At 57.8% G+C, this 21039-nt stretch overlaps 2 protein-coding genes across 15 annotated transcripts in view; both read right to left on the minus strand.

The window, feature by feature from the left end:
• ANKHD1 (ankyrin repeat and KH domain containing 1) overlaps nt 1-7184 on the minus strand; it is a 120023-nt gene extending 112839 nt beyond the window's left edge. For all 14 annotated transcript variants that reach the window (XM_071570496.1, XM_071570495.1, XM_071570491.1 and 11 more), the window contains exon 1: nt 6794-7184. In XM_071570496.1, coding sequence (XP_071426597.1) covers nt 6794-7087 — 294 coding nt within the window. In that variant the 5' untranslated portion in view covers nt 7088-7184. The remainder of the gene's footprint in view (nt 1-6793) is intronic.
• A 690-nt stretch (nt 7185-7874) lies between these two features.
• SLC4A9 (solute carrier family 4 member 9) lies at nt 7875-19893 on the minus strand. The gene is made up of 21 exons (XM_071569839.1): nt 19628-19893; nt 17939-18099; nt 17600-17749; nt 17423-17484; nt 17167-17324; nt 15793-15877; nt 15359-15513; nt 14632-14748; nt 14268-14442; nt 13906-14039; nt 13519-13790; nt 12853-12908; nt 12584-12766; nt 12349-12462; nt 11600-11761; nt 11228-11406; nt 10920-10992; nt 10396-10464; nt 9081-9254; nt 8053-8199; nt 7875-7946 (listed from the first exon to the last, which is right to left on the minus strand). The coding sequence occupies exons 1-21, from the start codon at nt 19891-19893 to the stop codon at nt 7896-7898; spliced, it is 2943 nt and encodes a 980-aa protein (XP_071425940.1). The 3' UTR covers nt 7875-7895.
• Between the last annotated feature and the right edge of the window lie 1146 nt (nt 19894-21039).

Genomic DNA, 21039 nt, shown 5'->3' on the forward strand with positions numbered 1-21039 from the left:
TATCCTGGACCAAGGTCACAGGAGGTACCAATGAGCAAGTTTTTAGTTAGACACCCTCTAAGGCCAGGCAATGTTCAAAAACTTCCTAAATTTGACTAAGAACTTGACCAAACCACTGCTTCCTGAAACTTTGTGGGATGTATCCCATTCCACACACGGACATTCCCATCAGGAAGAAGAGATGACTTTAGATGGTGTTAGGAAAGAAAGAACCCACAGAGAAGCTTCAGAGCTGAACTTACACAGAGTTTAAGGAGTCCCCAAACAAGATGTGGAAGTTATTTTTCTTGCTTTATGAAGTTTTCAGTTTGAAACAAACCTAAGAAAGGTTCATTTTCTCCACAGAAGTCAGACTTGCCTCTGTTTGTGATAAAAGAATCACTCACCCCTCAACCACAGCTTAATATTTCACAGGAATCACCATCTATGTTACCAGAGCTCACAATGACCCTCTGAGGTCCAAGCTGTGCAATCTCCTCACCTGCAGGGCCTGAGCCCAGCTGGGAACCCCAACACACACCAGTTCCTCATGGAGCTGCTCCCAGTTTCCAAGGCTCTCAGAACTAAAAACTTTCTCATTGATACCTCCTGTGACCTTGGTCCAAGATAAAGGGAAGGTAAGTTTAACTTCCAAATGATACAAATACTATTTTTATAGAAAGTTTGTTACCACAGTTATAAAACAGTGTTGCCTCTGAGTGAGAGGGGTACAGGGGAATGAATTAGTGGGTGGGTTTAGGTGTTCATTTACACACAATGATATGATATGGTTTATAACAACACAGAATCATGGAATGGATTGGGTTGGAAAAGATCTTTGAGATCAGCAAGTCCAACCCTTGATCCAACCCCACTGTGATCACCAGCCCAGGGCACTCCGTGCCCTGGGCTGGTGATCACAGTGGGGTTGGATCAAGACGTGGTGGATTCTCACTCAGTGCCACATCCATAGAATCACAGAATGGACTGGGTTGGAAAAGACCTCCCAGATCATCAAGTCCAACCCTTAGTCCAACTCCAGTCCCTTTACCAGATCATGGCACTCAGTGCCACGGCCACGCTCAGCTGAAAAACCTCCAGGGATGGGGAATCCACCCCCTCTCTGGGCAGCCCATTCCAATGCCTGAGCACTCTCTCTGCAAAGATTTTTCTTCTGATCTCCAGCTTAAATTTCCCCTGGCAGAGCTTGAGCCCATCGTGCCCCCTTGTCCTATTGCTGAGTGCCTGGGAGAAGAGACCAACCCCCACCTGGCCACAACTTCCCTTCAGGCAGTTCCAGACAGTGCTGAGGTCACCTCTGAGCCTCCTCTTCTCCAGCTCCCTCAGCCTCTCCCCACAGCACTTGTGCTCCAGTCCCTTCCAGCAGGAATGTTCCAGCAGCACCATCCAGCTGTATCCCAGCATGATCCAAGGCAAGGAATCAGAGAGGAGCACTCTGGTACCACCACAGGGAGCAGCTGGGGAGCCCCAGATTAAACCAGAACACAAGAACTTGTGATTCTCCACTAATGCTCAAGAGAACCCTCCCCACTCCCCACCAGACTGTAACTGGTGAAACCCATGTGCAGATTTGTACCTAAATATAGATGTTCTGCTAAATCTGGAGGATCTCTCCCCACCAAGGGGTTGCACTGCATATTTATGTAATTACACAGTAGTATTTCACATCTTTACTTTCTACACCCATCATTAGAAAACAGTTGCTGACATTTATTTTAGGTCATGTGCTCAACTGGGTCAGGCTGCACTGAGTTCTGCAAGAAACCTCAGAAATCAGTTCATTTTAAAGTGTTATTGAATAATGAGTTTTAACTATAACTAGACTGATTGTTTCTGGCTCCAACAGGCCAGACCTGCAAAGTTACTGAGATACCCACCAAGGTTTTTCCCAAAGTTAGAACTGGAATAAATGACTAACCCACTAACCAGCTCTCTGCATCCTGAAGAGTCATCTCAATACTTCTGAAAACCTGAAAATTATATCTCTTCATTTTTTCTAATCAGTGAATAATTCCTGCAAGAGAATTTTCCATTTTGTTCCACCTCTTGCCTCCTCAATTTTGAAAGAGCTGGTGAAAACTGGAAAAACATCAACTGCAAGCTACATTTTTCAGAGAAATGGCTTTTCTGTCAATATTATCTACCTGAAATTGCAACTATTTTTTGAATTTCTATTTCTTATGGTAAAGAAAATGGTGTTATTTACACTGTTTCTAATATAATATGGAAAACTGGAATGTGAGAATTGCATTAACCTCAGAAGTCAAACTGTGCACAAACACAACCAAGACAACCTCACTTACAAAGCAGACCCATGTTAGGAAGGTTCAACAACACAGCAATGCCTTTAATAGACAGCACTGCCAATTTCAGACAATTAAGCATTTACCATTAATTTGAAACCCAGTTTAAAAACTCAGAGAGCTCAGATTGGGAGAGGGGACCCCAGACAAAATCTCCAGGTACTGAACTGCTCTGGAGTGCATGACACTGTAGGAGGGATGTTATGTCTGATCTTTAATTAAGCTTTATGTAAATATCCCCAGAGGGTTATGCAATAGGTACAGGCTCAGGAAGGCAGGTTGGTGGAGCTCTGGAGAGGGACCAAAGCTGGGCTGGCTGCACAGCCAAGGCCTGGGTGAGTTCCAGCTGCCATTGAAGGGCTCCCAGCCCCTGAATTACAGAACACAAGAGATTTGCTACATTTACACACTCCCTGCCAAAAGCCACTCACCGACTCAAGCTCCCAGATCCCCTGGATCTGCCGGCACAGCTGGCTGCTCCTCCTTGAGTCACAACAGCTCAGCAAACGCTCCATCCACAAGCATTAACAAGCCCACACTTATCACCTGCTCCAACTCTCGCTGCCCTTTGAGGGCATGAGGGTTTGGATGAGAATCAGAATGGATTGGGTTGGAAAAGACCTCTGAGATCAGCAAGTACAACCCTTGATCCAACCCCACTGTGATCACCAGCCCAGGGCAGAGAGTGCCCTGGGCTGGTGATCACAGTGGGGTTGGATCAACACGTGGTTGGATCAAGTCATGGTGATCACAGTGGGGTTGGATCAAGACATGGTGGATTCTCAATCAGTGCCACATCCATAGAATCACAGAATGGATTGGGTTGGAAAGGACCTCAGAGATCATCAAGTCCAACCCTTGGTCCAACTCCAGTCCCTTTACCAGATCATGGCACTCAGTGCCACGGCCAAGCTCAGTTGAAAAACCTCCAGGGATGGGGAATCCACCCCCTCTCTGGGCAGCCCATTCCAATCCCTGAGCACTCTCTCTGCAAAGAAGTTTTTTCTCATCTCCACCTTCAATTTCCCCTGGCAGAGCTTGAGCCCATCGTGCCCCCTTGTCCTATTGCTGAGTGCCTGGGAGAAGAGACCAACCCCCACCTGGCCAGAACTTCCCTTCAGGCAGTTCTAGACAGTGATGAGGCCACCAAAGACCCCACAGGGACACATCCTGCTCATCCCAGCACCCCCTCACCCTGACCCACAGCCCTCACAGCTGGGGGGGAGGAGGCTCTTCCATGCTTGGGCCTCTGACACCACTTTAAGTGCCACCATGGAGTGGTAAAAACAACACTTAAAGTCACACCAAAGATCTCACTCCAAACAAGTTGTGTTCAAGGCTGTGAACAAGGCTGTGTTCAAACCCTGATCAACCTGAGAAGGCAAATGAACTGGAGTTGGACCAAGGGTTGGACTTGATGATCTCAGAGATCTTTTCCAACCCAATCCATTCTGTGATTCTATGGATGTGGCACTGAGGGAGAATCCACCACATCTTGATCCAACCTCACTGTGATCACCAGCCCAGGGCACTCTGTGCCCTGGGCTGGTGATCACAGTGGGATTGGATCAAGTGTTGACCTTCCTGATCTTGGAGGTCTTTTCCAACCCAATCCATTCCATGATTATGAACAATTATTTGCACTGAGGGTAAAACCACCTCATCTCAGGTGGTGGAAGTTTCCCCAGGTGCCCCAGAGTTCCACAGCTCCCTGTTTTCCACAGGAACAGCACAGCCCTCCTGGCCTCTTCCCCTCGTGCCCAAGGCATGCCAAGACTTGCAATTGTTTCTATTTGCATGTGAAAATTTTCACTGGTAATTCCAGAAAATATCCTGCACAGCTGCAGGTAAATCTCATCTTGTGGACCTGATACAAGTGATCTGTGCATGACCCACTCCAGTCCCTGGTTCCCAACAGCAGCCTGGACACTGGTGTGGGAAGGAATAACCTGAGCTAGACCAAAAAGCTGGAATTTCCTCCCAGTTCTGCAGGGCAGGATAAACGTGGCACAGCCTTTTCACCTGGAAAATGGGGACAGTTCTCTCCTCTATAAAGCACTTGGAGATCTGAACTGAGAAATGCAATATATTTTCAAAAAGGTTGGGCTAAAAGATCCTGCTCTTTTCATTCTCTAGATAAATCTTTGTTACACTCTTTGTCTTGCACTTCCCTGATGATTTTCTTTTCTGCCCAATTTCCATTTTGACTAATTTCAATTATTTCAGCATATTAAACTCAGACTAATACAAGGACACAAAACCCAAATCCCACAGCAGGCATGAAGCAGAACCCACAGAACTCTGTCCCACTCTTTTTATGGCTTCAAAAGTGGAGAGAGGAGCACAGATCAGGGCAGCATGGCAAATACTCACTTTTTTTTATTTTTTTTTAATTCTCCCTTCTCCTTCTCACTCATTCCACCCACTGGTAATAGCTGAAGGCATACACCCAAATCAGTGACTCATGGCACAAGACCACAGTCCAAACACTCACTCACTGGGTTCTCAAAGCAGTGCTGTTCAAGAACTGCAGTGTTCCATCCTGAGACCTTCACTGCCTTTGCTTTGCCCCAAAAAATAAGAAAAAAGGAAAAAAAAAACACCAAGAAACCACCACTGACAACAGGTGTTTCTTTAGTTTCAAAAAAAAAAAAAATTGGGGACAAAACCACTTGCTCCTTGGTGCTGCCAGGCATTCCCTGTGGCCCAGCAGAGGTTTGAGGCACATCCTTCCCACTCCTGCTGCTTCCACAGGTAACTCCACAACCAGAAACCCAAGAGCTCCCCAGGCAATTCCAGCTCTGAGCTCAGCCCACCTCCTCTCCACGTGTTCTGCAAACCTCCCAGTGCTTTAACTCCAATTTTCTATTCTGTGTTATAGGTAAGAGAGCTTGGCTCAGGTTTTTCAGGGGAGGCTTTTAACTTTAACAGCTGTTTGGGAACCTTTATTTTCTTTACCTCAATGCCAACCTCCCAGACAGATTATTTATAATAGGCTCTTTCTTAATACTTGCTATTAGTCAAAAGAGTGCTTGGTAAACACCTCAGCTGTCCAATCTTCACATCCCTTAAATAATGGGGTGGGTTCAGAAAGGAGAAGCTCTCAAAGCAGGACTCTGTGAAGAGCCACAGACACCCTGACACAGCCCATTTCCCAGAATTTTCCAGGTTCTGTAGCTACAGTTTTGCATCTTCAAAGATACATTAAAATGTGACAAAAAAAGACCTCCTGGAGAGCAGAAACTCAGCAATTATTTGAGTCTTATTCTACCTACAGCAGGTGCTGCAGCTGCCCCAGAGAGGTGTGTGCTGGAACACCTAATCCCACATGGCACTGAACATGCATGTTCAGGGTCCCAGTTGCACAAGGAACACGGACATGCCAGTGCTCCCCTCTCTGCCTGATCACTGGGGGCTGCTTTAGTGAAGTGCTCTGCTGGTAACACCATTCCTGATGTAGGTTAGGTGGTCACGAGCAAAATGCAAATGTGGGTCTGTGTCAGGTTAATCCCTTTTTTTATTCAGGTAAGACCTGTCAGTTCAGGTTTCAAGGAGGGCTGGACAAAAGAGGATCAATAGGAGGCAAAAAAATTGAAGCAGGGGAGGGTGAGTTGAGTGCAGGCTCCTCTTCTTCCACCTGAAGTACCCACTGCTGGACCCCAAATTAAAAGTGGTGTCACCTTGGCTATTCCCTCCTCCTGCAGAGCCCACAGAAGTACAAAACACAGGGACTGCAACAGGCCTGGCAGTGCCAGCCCCTTTCTCCTGCTTTCCACTAAAACTACATAAGGGCTGCGATGCCTCTGTGACCCCAAGTCTTTTTTCTAAAAGAGACAACGAAGATTCACCTTTTGGTGGAGGAGGAGCGGGCAGCAGTGACAGATAAAAGCCTTCCCTCCCCAGGCTACATAAAGCAGTATTAGATCCGAGTCCACAGGTCCAACAATGCTCCATTTGGGCTGGGACAAGGCCCCGGTTCGTCCCTCCCCCACAGCCTTCCCTTGAAACTCCCCGCAGGTTTGGAAGATCAAAGGAAGGCACCTCCATTACCCTCTCTTCCATTTTGTTGAGCAAGAGATATTGCTATTGCATAAAAGCGTGTGTGTACATATATAATATACATCCAGCGCGGAATTTTATCAGCGTCCCCGAGCCCGGGGCAGCACCGGGGCGGGGGGGACACACCGGCGGCTCCACTTTGTTCTCTCCGCCGGCCGCAGGATCTCGCCGTGCCCTTCCAAACCTGCCTCCAGCCGGGAGCCGCTCCGAGGGCCGGGGCACATCCCGGGGCACATCCCGGGGCACATCCCGGGCCGCCCCCCCGCCCGCCGCCCGCTGCCCCCCGGCGGGCCCCGCCCACGGCAGCGCCCCGGGCCCGGCGGGTGCGGTGCGGCCGGAGCGGCGGGCGGGCCGGGCCCGGCCGGGCCTGTCAGGAAGCGGCGGCGGAGGGGAGGGAAAGAGGGAGGGAAGGGCGGGCCGGGAGCGCTCACCTCGGACACCTCGTCCTCGTCGCTGCCGGAGCCGCCGCCGCCGCCCCCGCTCCGCAGCACGGCGGCCGCCAGCTTGAAGTCGAGGGCGGCCTCTCCGGCCGCGGGCGCGCCGGGGCCTGCGGGGCCGCCGGGCCCGGCCTCCCCGAACAGGCGCACGGCCCGCAGGCCCAGCGGGGAGGGCCCGGCCGCGGCGGGCGGCTCGGCGGCGGCGGGCGGCGCTCGGGGCGCGACCGAGTCGATCTCCTCGTCAGCGGCGGCGGCGGCGGCGGCGGCTGCGGTGCCGTCCGTGAGCATCGCGCTGGTCCGGTCCGGGCCCGGCCGTGTCCGTCCCTCACGGCCCCGCGGCAGCGCCACTAACTTCTCACACCCTAACCCGGCCCGCGACACGCCCCGCCCCCCCGCCCGCTCCGCGCGCACCCATTGGGCGCGCCGGGCCGGGCGCGCCGCGCTATTGGCCGAGCGGGCCGCCAGTCAACGTGACGTCACGCGCTCCCAGCAGGCTGCCCTGAGAGCGCACGCCGAGGCGGTAAGAGCGCCCCGCCCCGCCCCGCGCGCACGGCCTCGCTTCCTGAACTCCCCGCCACGTGATTGGACAACCGGCATGTCACTCATGGGCCTCGCCGGAGAGACGGGAGCTGATAGGGCGAGCCTGCTGTCGATCAAAGCGCGTCCGGTAATAACGCGTTCCGATTGGTCCAAAGAGACGTCGCTCACAGCGCGCGGCGTCTGGCGCTTTCTGGTTGGCTACTGCCTCGGTGTGGGCCCGCCCCACCTCCGAAGGTTCCGTCAGCGCGAGAAGCCGCCACACGCCCGTCCGTCCCGGGCGGTGATTGGCCCGCAGCGCTGCCAATCAAATCGAGCGGTCCGCCCCTACCCTCGCCCCGCCTCCCTCCCGGGCACGGGCCGCCATTGGCTGAGCGCGCTGTCACTCCGCTCCGCGCGGCCACGCCCTCTATGACGTCACCGTGCGGCCACGTGTCCCGGGGTGCGGGGGGGTGCGGGGGGTGCGGGGGCTTTGGGGTCCCTCCCGGGGGGCTTTGGGGTCCCTCCCACGGGGGCTTTGGGGTCCCTCCCGGGGGGCTCCGGCCCCTCCCGGCCCGCTCTAGTTCACGGAGAGGTTGATCTGCGGTCCCGGGCGCTGCATCGGCTCGAGCTGCGGGAGGGCACAGAGGGGTCGGGAGCTGCCACCGCGCCCACCCCGCGCCAGCCCCTCCGCCGGGGCGGCCGCGGCCGAACGGGGCTCCCGGGGCAGCACCGACCTCCTGCGCGCCGCTCCCCCGCTCCGGTCGCTCCCGCCGCCGCGGCCGCGCCGCCCCCGGCCCGGGCAGGGGCCCGTCCAGCCACGCCAGGTCGTGCGGGGAGAAGATGCGCTCCAGCCCCTTGCGGATCCCCACCAGAGCCAGCAGCTGCGGCCGGGCCAGGCACGGCTCAGCCCCGCCGGGCAGGGGGACAGGCAGCGTGGCCCTGTCACACCCACCGTGACCCCAAGGGGACCACACTCGCCCAGCAGTGACACCCCCACGGCCCCAGCCCGGAGTGGGTGAAGGCCAGTGGGTGGCACAGCCACGCTGTGGCCCTGCAGGGACACCCCGCCAGGTGCCCCCACCCAGGGCAGTGCCCATCCCCTCTCCCAAAGGAGCATCCCGGGAACCCCACTGGGATGGGCAGCTCCTGTGTCCCCACCCAAAGGAAAATCCCGGGGTCCCCACTGGGGTGGGCAGTGCCCGTGTCCCCTCCCCGAGGAACATCCCGGGAACGCCACTGGAATGGGCAGCTCCTGTGTCCCCACCCAAAGGAAAATCCCGGGAACCCCACTGGGATGGGCAGTGCCCGTGTCCCCTCCCAGAGGAACATCCCGGGGTCCTCACTGGGATGGGCAGTGCCCATGTCCCCACCTAAAGGAACATCCCGGGAACCCCACTGGGATGGGCAGTGCCCGTGTCCCCTCCCAGAGGAACATCCCGGGGTCCCCACTGGGATTGGCACCTGTGCCCCCTTCCAAAGGAGCATCCCAGGGACCCCACTGGGGTGTAAAGCACCCGTGTTCCCTCCCAAAGGAACATCCCGGGGACCCCCCTGGGATGGGCACCTGCACTCCCTCCCAAAGGAACATCCCGGGGACCCCCCTGGGATGGGCACCTGCACTCCCTCCCAAAGGAACATCCCGGGGACCCCCCTGGGATGGGCACCTGCACTCCCTCCCAAAGGAACATCCCGAGGACCCCCTGGGATGGGCAGCCCCCAGCCCCGCCCCAGAGCGGTGCTGTCGGTTCAAGGGGCATCGTACCATCACTGGGAAAATGATAGCGGCCGTGGTGGACTTGAGGAGCCAGAGCAGGGCGAGGCAGAGCAGCTGCGTGATGGTGAAGAGGTGCACCCGGCGCAGGGGGACGTGGCGGAGGAAGGCGAAGTCCGGCTGGTGCTTGGCTGGGATCAGGAGCAGCCGCGCTCGGTCCAGGAGCTGCGGCGAGAGGATGATGGTGGGTCACACCCCTCCAGCTCCTGGGCAGCTCTCACCCACCTTCCTGCTGGGATCGCGGCCGGCAGAATGGGGTTTTGCCATTGTTGCTGCCTGCCGTGTGTGCTGATGTCTGGGACAGGGGGTTCGTCTGCAATACCATCACCCGGGCCAGGGGAGCCTCTAGGAAAGGACTCGAGGTGGCTTTAATGGGTTAATTGTGAGAAACACCCCTTGGTCGAACTCCCTGCATGCAGGAAACTGCTGCAGCCTCCTCCAGAGAACAACTCTGGGTTTCCCAAGCAGAGGGAGGGAGTCAGGGAGTTTTCCAGCCTGTCATACAAAGCAGGGTAATTGCAAGAAAAATGTACTGTTTAGAGGGGAAAGCGTAGATAATTCTGGAGTGGGGCTTTTTTCCCTCTCTGCAGGTTTCTTAGGAGAAGAACAGAGCTGGTTCAGCAGCAGCAAAGCCACAACTAAAGGAGCAGCAGGTCCTCAGCTCCCATTTGGGGAAGTCCCTGTGGCTTTGAGAGCAAGTCTGGGTCATCTGCCGGTCCCTTCCTTCTCCCAAACCACCTGACCCATCAGTGCACAACTTGCTCTAGCTCTTCAGCATCCCAGACAGCTCCCTTTCCCTTTCCTCTGCCCCAGAAAGGTCCTTCTGAAGGGAAGTTCTGGCCAGGTGGGGGTTGGTCTCTTCTCCCAGGCACTCAGCAATAGGACAAGAGGGCATGATGGGCTCAAGCTCTGCCAGGGGAAATTGAAGTTGGAGATGAGAAAAAATTCTTTGCAGAGAGAGTGCTCAGGGATTGGAATGGGCTGCCCAGAGAGGGGGTGGATTCCCCATCCCTGGAGGTTTTTAAACGCAGATTGGCCGTGGCACTGAGTGCCATGATCTGGTAAAGGGACTGGAGTTGGACCGAGGGTTGGACTTGATGATCTGGGAGGTCTTTTCCCACCCAATCCATTCTATCATTCTATGATTGTCTCCTCCTTGTCCTGGGCTTGGCAGGGAACAGCCCCATGCCAGGCTGCACATCATGCAGAGCTAAAATCCAGGCCCAGCTGTGGGAGCTGGTGCCAAGCAAACACCCTCATGCCCCAAACAGCCCCCACCAGCACTCCCAGTGCAGTCCCCCCTCACCTGGATGCTGTTCAGGGCCGCCACACCCATGTGCAGGAACACCCCGTACAGCACCGGCATCGGGATGTGCTGCAGGACAGAGGGAGGGTCAGCAGGGCTGTTCCCTGGGGGGCTGTGCCTGCCACGTGTCCTCTCCTGTGTAATCAAGGGCCAGTGCAGGGGCTTTCCCTACTGTGGCAGTGAAAACTGGTGAAACCCAACAGCAGCCAGGCTCAGACCCCCATGTGACAGTGTGGAGGGTGGAGGTGGGGTGTGTTTGGGGAGCTCAGGGGACCCTGATGCACATGGGGAAACTGGACAGCTGACACATGGCCAGGGTGCCTTGGGTGCTGAGCCTCGTGTAGCACAGGAGCCAAATCCTCTGCCCAGCCCATACCCATGCAGTGCACAGCTCCCTGCCTGGCAGCCAGGCTTCCCTGGATTGATGGAACAAGGGACAACAGGGTGAGGAACCCCCCAGCTTTGCAGGATATGGCTGCCCTCTCCCTAGGAAAAGAGGCCAGTCCACCATCCAAGCTCCCTACCTTCAGCACAGGGGCCATGAAGACAGAGACTCCCATCAGAACAAAGACAGCCAGGCCTGTCAGCCTCTGCTCCCTGTGAGTGGCAGTGCAGGTGTCACAGGTGCCCAGGGTCCCCTGGAAGCCCACGCCCCTGCCTACCCTCCCAGCTCTGGGGCCTCAGCTTTGATGGGCACAGGGAATGGGGCATCTCCAGGGAGACACGGGCATCCCCAAAGCCGGGTCTGATGGCCAGCGTGGGCACATCCCTGTCCCCTGTCTCTGCAGCCATGGGCAAGGGATGCCCCAGAACAGGGCCCAGGCTCGTGTACCTGATGCCCAGGAACTGGGGGTGCTCGCCGGGGGCCGAGGTTTCACTCTCCTTCCTCAGGCTCTCCATGTGTGCCAGGGAGATGACAGTGGCCGAGACATACCAGGGAAGGCCAGTGACAGAGGTGACAACCATCAGGAGGGAGACACAGAGGAGGTCCAGGTGGAAGCCTGCTCCTTTCTGCAGGGGGAAATGCAGCAGGGCTGGGGGTGAGCCATCTCCCCACAGCAGCATCAGAGGGGCAGTGGTGGGGTCTGCCCACCCTCCTGGACAGTTTGGGGTCCTGCTCTGCCCTGGCTACTTTGAAAGGGCCCAACTGGGACCTGGGTCCTTCCCTTTAGCTGGTACTGCCTGTCCCCTGTCCCCTGCTCACCTGCAGCTTGTACTCCCTGCGGTTAAGGATGACGGCCGTGATCTGCTGGTCCATGAAGATGAGGATGGTGACCAGGATGGCGGGCACTGCAGACACCAGGCAGACCCACCATGGGTTGGCTCCAAAGGGGAAAATGATCCAGCCTCGTGCTGGGTTTGTGGGCTGTGGAGAGCAGAGGGGTCATGGCAGCTGCCAAGCACCTGTGGGGTGTGTGGCACAGCTGGGTGACAGGACCAGCCCTGGGTGCCCAGGTTGGTGCCCCACAGGCATCCAGGAATGCCCCACCTGCAGAGAGAAAGAGCATACTCCTTTACCTTGGGGATGCTCCTGGGCAGTGTGACCCACCAGTCCCCTACAAGGACATCCTGGCTGTGGCAGAGCAGGGGGTTGTTGTTGGACACCACAAGCCAGGAGCTGGGCACATGCCCATAGCAGCAGGTGGAAGAGGTGGCATTGGGCAGCGATGATGGTGAGCCCAGGCAGGTGGCAGTGAGCATGGACTGCCTTGAGCCACTGCCAGCCCTGCCACACACCCAGGGTGAGGAGCCTAAGCCCAGGGGTGAGCCTGTGGCTCTTGCTGCAGTGTGAGCTGTGTGGTGATGTGGTTAGGCTGGGTTATTTACAGAGCATGGGATCGGCTCTGTTCAGCCCCTTCTCACTTGCTGGGGTGCAGCACACACCCCTTAGGGCTGGAGCTGGCAGTGGGAAGAACTTGCAGACTTACAGTGCTGTGACCACCCTGCCAGTACCTTCAGCTCGCTGGGGACAAGGAGCTTGGGGGTTTCCAGGCCCAGGATGGCATCAACAGCGCAGGAGACAAGAATGGCCAGGATGACAGCGAAGTCACTCACCAGCTTCCTCACCTGCACAGGGACATGGAAAGGGTGCCTGGGGTGGGGGCTGCTCCAGCAGCTGCTCCTGGAGCCATCCCCACAGCAGGGGGATAGTTGGCCATTCCACAGGTGTGTCCAAAAGGATACTCACTCCTGCAGGGAAGTAGCGACTGCTCCTGAAGTGCTTGAGTGTGACACAGGAGAGGAAGGTGGCCCCGAAGAGCAGGAAGGAGATGAGGGTGATGTCGGGCACGTACTGACAGCTGGTCCCCTGGAGGTGTCCGCCTCGATCCAGACACTGTGTCCTACTCAGCCCCACTGGGGTGGTAGCAGGCTGCAGGGACAGGACAGGTGGCAGGGAGGGGTCACTTCAAGCCCATCCCAACCCCTCACCCACCTGCCTGGAGGCAGGAGCTGTACCTGCAGGGGGGGCAAGGGAGAGAGCAGCAATGTGTCATTTCCTGTGGAGGTGTGACCTGCAAGGGGGTGGAGGATCAGGGTGCTGCTGGCTCCATCAGGGATGACCGGGACAGTGCTGCCCTCAGGGTGGATCCCCAGGCTCTCCCCAAGGGCTCAGGACGCTGGATAGTCCCCCATGGGACCCCTGAGCTCCTGGCCCTGGCTGATGCCAAGGGAGTACCAGGCAGGAATGCACCATTGGCCCCAGGCTGGCCTAGCACTGATCCTTTTGGCACATGGTGTGGGTCCCATTTCCAGGATCAGTGTGGACACATCTTCAAACCGCAGCAAAGATTCTCTGGTTTACAGACTGGGCTAGAAATGGCAGACAAACCAACCTGTGTGCCCCCCTCCAGCCCCTGCCATCCCCCATCCTGGAGCCCTGGGAGCCAGACCGAGGTTCTCCTTGCTCCTGGCACTGCCCTGAGTGGTGTCAGAGCAGTTCCAGGAGGCAGGGACAGATGGACAGACTTCATGTAGAGAAGTGGAGGAAGATGCAATGTGGTCAGACAGGTGAGGATGGAATTAAACAGCCTTCTCCACTGTCTAGTCAGACAGCAGGTTTCTAGTGGGGTCCTGGGGCAGAAATCTCCTGTTCCCCGCCCACCTGCAGCTGCCTGAGCTCACCAGGGCTGGACAGGTTGCAGGTGCAGCTGTAGGAGGTGACGTTGTCCAGCCGGTACTGCCAGTTGATGGGGAAGGCGTCTGCCAGGCTCAGCATCTTCTTCAGGGAGTCATAGATGAATATCAGGCTGATGAGTGCACAGAAACCTTCCTCGGTGAAGCGGGTGAAGTATCTCACCAGGTGACTGGCCTCAGTGGCCACGAGCACCACACCAAAAAAGGCCACCCAGAGCCCAATCCAGAGGCGGAACTCCAGATAGTCCAGGCCGTGGTCTCTGCGGGGAAAGGTGTCCCAAAGCCTCACAAATGACTCCCACTTGGAGTAATGGTGGCTCATGTCTGGCCAGAGGGGACAGTGGCCTGAGGACCCATCCCTGCCAGGGAACTCACTGGCTGAAGGAGAAGAGGAGGCGCTCAAAGACCAGCACGGGGCCAGTGCTGCTCAGGATGGTCAGGGGTTGGCCCGAAAAGAGGCAGAAAATGAACCCAGCAAAGGCTGTGCCCAGGAAGCTCTCCAGCACTCCCTGAAACACAGGGAAGGGGTGCCAGGCACATGACAGGGAGGGGAGTCCTGGGCCTGTCCCTTCCAGGAGCCCAGCAGAGTGCAGAGTCAGCACTGGAGACCAGGGGGGAAGGAGGCAGGATTCGGGAGATGCTCAGGATGCCCTGGGAGCACCGGTGGGAGGAGGGCACCAAGGAGCCCTGTGGGCTGGGCTATGAGTTGGTGCCAGGCACCCCACAGGTGCACTGACCTGCATGTTGGCAGTTGCATCCCCCAGCATGCCCCCGAAGGTGATGGCATTGGTGACCGTGGCCAGGTAGATGTAGAGCACAGCTGAGAGGCACTGGGGGTGCAGGGCGTCACAGAAGTCACTGCCATACCATGGTGCCTTCCTCCGGATGTCTCGCAGCAGCCCCCCGAAAAGCCTGGGGGGAGGAGGGAGGTCTCAGAGCAGACCCCACAGCTGGACATCATTCCTGACAAGGGATGGGCCCTTCCCCAGGAAACACCAGCTCAGAGCGGTTTGGATGTGGTGGCCCCATGCCAGCCAGTGTCCTGCCCCAAATCCAGCTTCTTCCTACGCTTCCCACCGCCTTGTCCCTCCAGACACCCACCTGCCCGTCCTCTCCAGCTCCTCCCCGGAGTGCGGGTGCCCCAGGCTGGCTCTGTCCCCAGCTGCTGCCATGTCCCCATTGCCGTGGGGCTGCTGGTCTGGTGAGTACACAGTGGTCCTGTGGCAGAGCAGAGCCTGAGACAGGCTCCAGGTTGGGACCCTCAGGACCCAGCTGCACCTAAGGGACAGTGTGAGGGGAAAGGAAGGGTGGAGAGGGGACAGGGGTGCAAACAGGGTTGAGGGACCTTGTGTGACTCCTGATAATGGGGAGGAGAAGGATCATGAGGAGGACTGGAGATTGGACTAGGTCATCTTCAGAGGTCCCTTTCAACCCAACCATCATCTCCTCCAGCAAGCCCCGACTGAAGGGAGCCAGGCATCCCAGGACTAGTTTTGCTGGGAGCTGGGCAGAGCCTGGGGTGTCCTGCTCAGAGGGTGAGTTTCACATCCAAGCATGGAATCCTAGCATTCTCAGCAGCTCCTTTTGAAGGCCATGCTGGGTGGTTTTGCCACCCTCTGCCAAGTGGGACAGCAGGACTAACAGCATTGGAGACCAGAGCTGTGGCCCTAGGCTGAAGCTGCAGAGGGGCTTGGCTGGGAGGACCTCTCTGCTCCAGAGCAGCCTTATCCCCATGGAGATGGAAGTTTCCATGTCACAGGCAGAGGCGTGCCCCCCAGGACCCTGCAGAGGGGCTGGCAGAGGCTGGGGTGCCCTCCCTCCAGCCCACCTCCCGCCTGGAGATGGCAGAGAGCTCGGTGGAGGAATTCGGACACTGGGGTCCCACTTCCCAGGTGGAAGCACGATCAGCTCATCCAGGAATGTCTCCATGCCCATGATCAGGTCCTCCCGGTGATCAGCCTGCCGGGCAACCCTTTGGAATAGCTGTGGGGAGATTCTGTGGTTTAGCCACCATGTCCCTGTGCTCAGCCACTTGGAGCCTTCCTCCCAGCCTGCAGCCATCACCAAGGAATAAATCCATCCACTTCAGTGCAACCAGTATCCCTAAATCCTACAGACCTGCCCCAAAATTTAGTTTTCTTATCCTGGACAAGTGAAAACACCGGTTCACCCCACCCTCTGCCCTCCACTGCAGCCTGCAGAGAGGAGCCCGGGTGTCACCATCCCCGGCCCATCCCAGTCATGGTGGTGCTCCAGGCTCACCTCATCCATCAGCAGCATGGCCATGGCCCTGCCAATCTCATGGTAGGCTTTCACCTTGGGGGGACCCAGCAGGATGAAGAGGAACCTGCAGGTGAGACAGCACAACCTCAGAGCAGCCCTCACCTCCCCAGGGGATGCTTCTCCCAGGGGAGACTGTGGGGATGCTGGGGACAGCTGCTCTCCAGGCCTGGGGGACTCCTGCCACCCTAAGGATGGCCATGTGCTCTCCAGAGAAACAGTCCAGCCAAATGTTTAACCCAATCCTCTCCTCCTTTCCAAAACTGTCAGAAACTGTTACAGTCCTGGAACCCCCTGAGGCTTCTGAGGGATTCCAGTGAGAGTACCCTGAGCAAATCTCCAAAGAGGGAGGAGGGAAACTCATCCAGAGTAGGATTGAGTGAGGCTCAGCAGAACCTGCTGCAGCCCTGATGTGGGGCTGGAGGTCTCCCAGAGCCTGCACCATCCAAGGGGATCAGAGGTGACAGAAGCCACCCGGGACTGTTTGCACCTGGGCATCTGCACCACAGCAATGTGAAAACCTTAAGACCCTGGAGATGGACCTGGGTGGGAGACAGCTCTGAGGTGGTCGCTGTGCCTTTGGAACAGCTCGACATGACCAGCAAAGGAGATGGTACCATGGGCAAAAGTGTGGGTAGGGACAAGCTGGCCCTCCCCTTTTGTTTGAGAGGGGGAAATTCGAGGCAAGGGGTTGTCGTGAGACCTTCGAGATCCAGGGGGACCTGCCACCCATCTGTCACCGAGGACAGAGCGGCAGGTGGGTGAATGTCCTGCTCCTCCCAGCTGCTGGAGGATGGATGCTCCGGGCAGAGTGACCAGGAGGTGGCAATGTCCCTCCTAATCCCCGCCTGCCTTTTCCGCGCGCTCCCTAAGGAAGTGCCCAGCTCAAGGAGCGCACGGACCATTTACCCTCACGGCTTAAGACGATGCCATCTTCAGCCATGAGGAAACACCTCCTGCCCTGCTTCCCTCCCCCTACCCCGTCCCACTGCTCAGGAGAGCATCGCGGGCAGCGGGAGGGCAAGAGACTCCTGCTAACTTGCCTCCTGCCGCCGCTGCAGTAAGTGGAGAGCATCCAGAGCTTCTTAAGGCCAGGGAAAACAGACCCCAGGTGGGGGTGACCCAGGGGATGTCCCTCCCAGAGTGCCAAACCGATGCTCCACTCTCAGTCCATCTGAAAGTACTCCTAAGGAGCTGGGAGATGCAGGAGGGGAGAAGTGAGGCAGGACTCTGGGACTGTATGTGGCACTGGATGCAATTCCCTTTGCTTTGGCCAAGTAAAGCCCTGAGTGGTGTGAGAGGAAATGAGGAGACAGGGACAAGGAGGGAAGAGGGGCATGGGCTGTGCTCTGTTACCTGCTGGGGAGAGCGACTTCAGCCAGTGAGCCGAGGGACACGCCATGCCTGAGGCGAATGAAGGTGGTGAAGGGCTTGTCCAGGAATTCAACTTCGCCGACAGCAACGTGGGCTGCTTCAGCTCCCGGTGGGACCTTCTTCCTAAACTGGTTTCTCAGCTGAAAGGAAAGGGATGCAGCAGCTGGGCACTGGGGATGCAGTGGCTGGGCACCTGGGATGCAGCAGCTGCTCCCAGCCCAGCTCCATCCTGCGTTACCTGCTCCTTAAGAGGTGTTTTGGAGAGCTGGACTCTGGGCTCAGATCTGCCTTTGTCCTTCCCTGCAAATAAAGGGAGGAAGCAGCAAAGTCCATGTGCAAGGGAACAGGCAGTGTGGGCCTGCCCCAGGGCTGGTGGCAGTGGAGGGATTCCCAGTGGGACAGCCATGGCTGCTACCTCGGCAGGGAGAGAGGCTGAGCTCAGAGAGGAGCTGCAGCAGGGATTTCGTGGGCTGGTGCCGTGGCTGGAGCAGCAGGAGGGCTGCCAGGCGTTCCCTCAGTGCGGGCTGCAGCTCTTCTTCCTCAGGATGCTCAGAGAGCACCTTGTCTGCATCAAGGACAGGGACAGCCCTGAGTCCCCCTGGTTCACTGCCCAGGGAAAAAACCCTCTCAGCTGGAGCCACCCAAGGTATCCGGCTGTCCCTCATCAGTGCTGTTCCACAGGCACCTGCTGGTGGCCTGTCCCTCTCTGGTGACCAGCCCATCCCAGGAGATGGCCTTTGCATTACCCATATACCGATTATTTCCTTGAAACTGGTGGCATCCAGATCCAGAAGCATCGTCCCCTCCTGTAGGCATGTCCTCAGCTGGAAGAGGCTGTGCAGGGGGAGGGCTGGGACGTGGGGCACACTCCAGCGCTCCCCGCCATCCTCCACCTTCTCCTCAAACTTTATCCACCTGCCCAGGGAGAGGTGCAGGGTCAGCAGCAAGGTAGCCCTGTGTCCTGTGCCAGGCAGCAGGATCTGGACCTTGGGTCCATCTCTGAGCTTAGCATGGGACTGGCACAGGCAGGGAAGGGCTTGGGGGGCTCAGAGGAGGCTGCAGTGGGTTCATGCAACAGGGGCAGGTGGGTAGAAAAAGTTGTCACATCTCCATTCCTGCAGGCTCACACTGATTAGGGGCATTTCAACAGTCCCAGGATGACAGAATGGTTTGGGTTGGAAGGGACCTTAAAGCTCATCTTGTTCCAACCCCTCCACCATGGGCAGAGACACCTTCCACCAGCCCAGGTTGCTCCAAGGCCCATCCAACCTGGCCTTAAGCACTTCCAGGGATGGGGTAGCCACAGCTTCTCTGGTGAACCTGTGCCAGGGCCTGCCCACCCTCACAAGGAAGAAATTCTTCCCAATATCCCATCTAACCTTGTCCTCTGTCAGTGGGAAGCCATTTCGCTTTGTCCTGTCCCTCCAGGCACTTTTCAAAGCCCCTCTCCAGCTCTCTTGGAACCCCTTAAATACTGGAAGGCACTCTGAGGTCTCCCTGGAGCCTTTTTTTCTCCGGGCTGAACAAGCCCTGCTCTCTCAGCCTGCCCCAGCCCTTGGATCATTTGCACGGACTCCTCTGGATGTACTTCAGCAGGAGCTGGATGTGGTGCCCCAGGGAGTTTTCACCAGAGCAGAGCAGAGGGGGAGCACCCCCTCCTCACCCCACTGCTCACTGCCCGTGGTGCAGTCCGGGATACACTCGGCTCTCTGGGCTGTGAGCACACAGTGCCGGCTGATGTCCCATCTGTCACCCACCAGCATCCCCCAGTCTTTCCCAGAGCTGCTCCCAGCCCACCCACCCCCTGCTCGCACCAGGACTAGGGGTGGCCCTGCCATTAGCAGCGCTGCCTGGAGTCAGAACAGAAGTGTCTTGAGCTGTTTCCACGCTCAGGCCATGCCAAATATTTTAGCGCCGGGCACAGACAGAGGTTCCCTTTGTCCCGCTGGGTGGGCGCGCTGCCGCGGGGTGCTCGCCGTGCTGCACGGGGAGAGCGTGCCCGGCAGGGCAGGCTCCTGCTGGCGGGCAGCCATGCGGGGAGAGGGGCGCTGGGGGCTGGGCAGAGCCACAGACCGGCGGATTTGCCCCAGACCCAGACCCTCTGACCCCGGGAAAAACCCATTACTGTCCCAGACCCCTGTGGCCCGTGTCCCTGTGCCCCTGCCGAGCAGAGGAGGGGTTCTGTGGGGTACGGGGACATCCCAGCCCGGGTGCAGCTGCTGGAGCCCTAGAGAGGCAGCAAAGAGCAGCAGGAGGAAAGGCGCTGTGCCCGTGAAGCGTCACTGCCCTACCCTTTTCCCATGAAATGAGTCAGCCCGGCGCAGGCAACCGAGCTCTGCTTTGGGGATGAGGCTGAGAAAGCACCAGCTCCGGGGGATGCGCTGGGCTTCAGCTGAGCTGGAAGGCTGGACTCCCAAAGCCTGGCCCTCCCAGGTGTGCCTACCTGGCCATCTCCCTCCATTCCAGCCCCGCTGGGGTGCTGAGGAGCTGGTTGAGCTGGATGAAGAGCAGTGGGCAGGTGATGTCCCCACCATCCTGCTGCAGGGCAGCACCAGCTCGTCTGGCCACTGGGGCTATGCTGGAGGGGAAGATGCTGCAGCCCAAAGCCTGGGAGGGAGATCCTGGGTTGCTCCAGCCTGGTCTGGGTTCTGAGCAGGTCCCTGCCTCCTGGAGAGCCATGCCACCTGCTCTGGGCATGTGGGCTCGCATGGCCATCAGCACTGGCAGCCACAGGCGTGGATTCCCTCTGGCACTTGCAGGATCCCACTCATCCCACACCTTATAAAAGCTGTGAACTGGTTTAAACTGGCCACAAACCAACACACAGGAGCCAAGCCCAAAACAACCATCTCAAAACAGCAGGGTGAGCCCCACGGGTCCCATTGTGGATGGGTCCTGCCATGTCCAGCTGGGCCAGGGACCAGGGCACCCACCTGCCCCCTCCAGGGGGCCACGTGCCCGACCCATGTGGACAAGCCTTTCTTGGGGAGTGTGTCCCTAATCCTGCCTGCACCCTGCAAGGCATTGGTGAGGGGATGGCACAGTCAACCCTGAGGAGTTGGTGGCAGCATCAGTAACTGTGCCAGGGTGCTGTGCTCATGGCAGGAGTGGCACAGCAATGGCAGCTCTTCCTTAGGCAAGCGGATGTGGGGACATGCATTGGGGAAGGATGTGGCACCGCTGAGCAAATCCAGAGTGGGGAAATGAGAGTCTGATGACAAGGGCAGGAGGGTGTCAGGGCTGCAGCCTGTGCAGAGGGCATCTGCGTGGGCTGGGAAAGGATGTGGGCACAGCCACAGAACCCTTCCAGGGATGGGGAGATGGCAAGGCCACCATCACCACGGTGGCCCCCTTGGCCTCTGCAAACAAACCATGGGGCTGTGTGCAGTGCAAACACAGTGACAGGACCACAAACACCCACAGCACTGGCACAGACAGGCTGTGCTGGAGCCCACTGGCCCCAGCAGGATCTGGCCCCAGGAGCAGCTGGAGCAAGGCCAGGCACCATCACAGCAGTGTCACATTTGGGAGAGTGCAGGTGGCATGTGGGCCCCTGGGGTCTGGTACCTGCCTTGAGGGAACTGAGGCCAAGAATCAGGCCCAGGGTGCCCGCCAGGCTGTTTGCTCAGTGATACCAGTGGGTCAGTGGTGTGTGGAATGGTGCCCTTGGCTGAGGTGGGGACTACAGGGAGACCCCTGGCAGCAGGACACATGACTCAGGGATGCCACAAGGCACCCAAACCTTCCCAGTTGTTAGCCTTCCCCTCCTGTGAGGGCTGTTCCAGCATGGCCCTTGGCATGAGAGGGGCATGACTGGCAGCAGGTGCAGGGAGGGAGACTGTGAGGTGTGCAGGG

Source organism: Pithys albifrons, chromosome 15 (assembly GCF_047495875.1).
Source record: "Pithys albifrons albifrons isolate INPA30051 chromosome 15, PitAlb_v1, whole genome shotgun sequence".
NCBI classification, from domain to species: Eukaryota; Metazoa; Chordata; class Aves; order Passeriformes; family Thamnophilidae; genus Pithys; species Pithys albifrons.

What these genes read in the sequence shown, in the direction of transcription:
- SLC4A9 (XM_071569839.1), bottom strand. Translation starts at nt 19,893, where the DNA reads ATGCGAGCCCACATGCCCAGAGCAGGTGGCATGGCTCTCCAGGAGGCA. An exon ending in CCATGCTGCTGATGGATGAG is followed by an intron (nt 15,514 to 15,792) that starts GTGAGCCTGGAG and finishes ATCTCCCCACAG; the next exon opens with CTATTCCAAAGGGTTGCCCG. An exon ending in GAGCTGGAGAGGACGGGCAG is followed by an intron (nt 14,443 to 14,631) that starts GTGGGTGTCTGG and finishes TCCTCCCCCCAG; the next exon opens with GCTTTTCGGGGGGCTGCTGC.